A 2700-nucleotide genomic window follows, 5' to 3' on the forward strand; every position below is an offset into this window, starting at 1 on the left:
GGCCCGAGCGCCGCCATTGGCTGCCCCCCGGCCGCGCAGGCCCATTGGTCAGTGCGCACGTCCGTCACGACCGTCCGCCCCCGACCTCGCCGTTTCCCACACTCCACCGTTAAGCCCCCGGTCGCCCCGCCTCCATGCCGTCGCCATTGGTCGCCCGCCGCCGCTTTCCCGTGGCCATTGGCCCGTACGCCCGTCCGTCACGACTGTCCGCCCCCACCACGCCCCACTCAACTTTGGTTGCAGGGGAGATTCTGGCCGTCTCGCCTAGTCGCCGTCGCCATTGGCCACTCGCCTCCGGGCTTCCCGGAGCCGCTGGTCCGCGAGCACGTCCGCCAGCACCTCTGCCATCCCCGGCGCTCCCCGCAGGGTACCCGGAGTCACCAGCAACCCTGCCCTCTGCCCCCGGCAACCGCTCGGCCCTTGCCCGCCCCCTCCCCGTCGCCATTGGCCACCGCTGCCGATCCTCCCGGAGCCACTGGTCCGCCAGTACGTCGATCATGACCCCTCTAAGCCCGCCCCTCGCCCGGTGCTTCCCGCCCCTCTCCCTACACGCTCACCAATCAGGAGCTTGGGATTTCAGGTTGTTTGCATACGCCCCCTTCCCGCGGACGGGAGCGGGTGGTGCCTGTGTCTCACTATCCCGCCAAGGAGGTGACGGGGATGGGTCCCGGAGGACGAAGGCCCCTAGCAAGCTGCGGCCGCTGCTCCCGCAGAGACCCCCGCGAGGGTGGCAAGGAGCCTGGAACTACGCTCTCGGGAGCCGCCCTCCCCGCGGTGGGGCGGGGACCGGGCCTGTCGGGCTGGGGCCGGCCAATCAGCGCTCGGAGAGGCCCGGGGGCGGGACTTCCGCTCCCGGCGGGTGCGGGGCCGCTGGCGAAACGCTTGGAGCGGTCCCGGGAGCGGGAGTCCGAGCGAGTGCGGCAGCGGGCTCGGCCGGCCGCCCGCCCGGGACCCTAGCTTGCGGCGCGTGGTCGCCAAGGCCCACCGTGCTCGGTGTCGGCGGCGCTCGGGGCGGAGGGCTGCCCAGCTCGGTCCCCATTGGGATCGTGGCAGCGGCCCGCGGCCCCCCCCGGCTCAGGGCAGGCGGAGCGGGGGTCCCGGGAGCGGCGGCTCCGCGGTGGTTCCCAGGAGCAATGGGCTGTCGTTCGTGGAGGGCAGCGATTCCGGAAGAGCCGCGCACACGGCCGAGGGCGCCCTCGCCCCCTCCGGACGGCGACTCCCCAGTGCGGCTGGCAGCACCGGCCGCCCGCGGGGAGCAGCCCTGCCGGAGCCCGCGCGTAGCCTGGCTCGCGCTCGCACGGACGCGGGAAGCCGGAGCGCACGCGGCCGCGCGCTGGGCCCGGGCGGGTCTCGGTGTCCACGCTCCCGCAGGGGTCCCGCGGGAGCAACGCGGGCGCGTCGGAGAGGTCCGGAGGGGCGCTCTCCGCACGCACCGGCGTACTTTCTCCTGCTCGCTTCTGTCCGACGAGGACGTGCGAACGTAGGACGCCCGGTAACGAGCGACTCGGGGGGTTCGGATTGAGAATGCCGGCCGGCGCGGGGTCTCGGCTGCCGGGGAGACGGGGCTTTCGTCCCGCACACTCTCTGACCCGAGTCGTCCCGGCAGCACCCTTCACCGCGGCGAGAGGTCGAAGACCCGTGGGCGAACGCACAGTGGGCGCGGTCCCCCAAAAGGAAGACGTGCTGGTACGCACCACGTTCCACTTGGGTGAAACCCCCAGAACAGGCAAATCCATAAAGCAAATTAGTGGTTGCAGGGCCCCAGGGACCCATGTCCCCGGTTGCGGACATGGTCAGTGACTGCGTATTTGGCACGGGGTTTCTTTCTGGGGTGATGCGAAGCTGGTGACGGCCATACTGCTCGGGAAAATTACTAAAAATGATCCACTCGGCAGCTCTCTCTGCCCACGGTCCTGTCCCCAAGCTATGATAAAAACACTTTTTTTCCACCATAAAACAAAAGTCACTGAATTGTGTACACAAAATGAGTGAATTTTATAATATGTAAAATATGCCTCAACAAAGCTGTTAACAGGGGCACCTGGGTGGCTTAGTTTAGGCCTTATGCTCAGGTCATGATCCCACGGTCCTGAGGTTGAGCCCCCATTGGTGACTGCTTCTCCCTCTCCCTTTGCCACCCTTGCTTGTGCTCTCTCTCTGTGTCAAATTAAAAAAAAAAAAAAAAAAATTTTTTTTTAAATAAAGCTGTTAAAAAGTAAGTGAAAAGAGGGGCGCCTGGATGGCTCAGTGAGTTAAAGCCTCTGCCTTCGGCTCAGGTCATGATCCTGAGGTCCTGGGATGGAGCTGCATCGGGCTTTCTGCTCAGTGGGGAGCCTGCTTCCTCCTCTCTCTCTGACTGCCTCTCTGCCTACTTGTGACCCCTCTCTGTCAAATAAATAAAATCTTTAAAAAAAAAAAAAAAAAAAAGAAGAAAAGAAAAAAGTGCTCCCATGTTTAAAAAAAAAACTAAGTGAAAAGAATTAGGTGTCCAACCTGAGCCCAGCATAGCCCTTACCAGGCCAAGTGCCGAGTGCTATGTGGGCAAAGAGGCCACAGAGAGGCAGGACTCCCTACAGAGCAGGCCCGTGTGGAGGCAGCGTGTCAAAACCACCGGACCCAGTGTACAGCACTGAGGACAGCCCAGCAGTCCTCATTGAGGACCTTCCCAGCAGGTAAGGAACAGGTTAGGTTGCAAGAACT

General features: G+C 64.0%; 1 protein-coding gene across 1 annotated transcript in view; it reads right to left on the reverse strand.

Moving 5' to 3' along the window:
• The window catches only part of RAB40C (RAB40C, member RAS oncogene family), a 25485-nt gene extending 25075 nt beyond the window's left edge, over positions 1–410 (reverse strand). The window contains exon 1 of the mRNA XM_059415822.1: positions 233–410. Within this exon, the coding sequence (XP_059271805.1) occupies positions 233–281 (49 nt within the window). The 5' untranslated portion in view covers positions 282–410. The remainder of the gene's footprint in view (positions 1–232) is intronic.
• Positions 411–2700: the final 2290 nt, after the last annotated feature.

Source organism: Mustela nigripes, chromosome 11 (assembly GCF_022355385.1).
Source record: "Mustela nigripes isolate SB6536 chromosome 11, MUSNIG.SB6536, whole genome shotgun sequence".
Lineage (NCBI taxonomy): Eukaryota > Metazoa > Chordata > Mammalia > Carnivora > Mustelidae > Mustela > Mustela nigripes.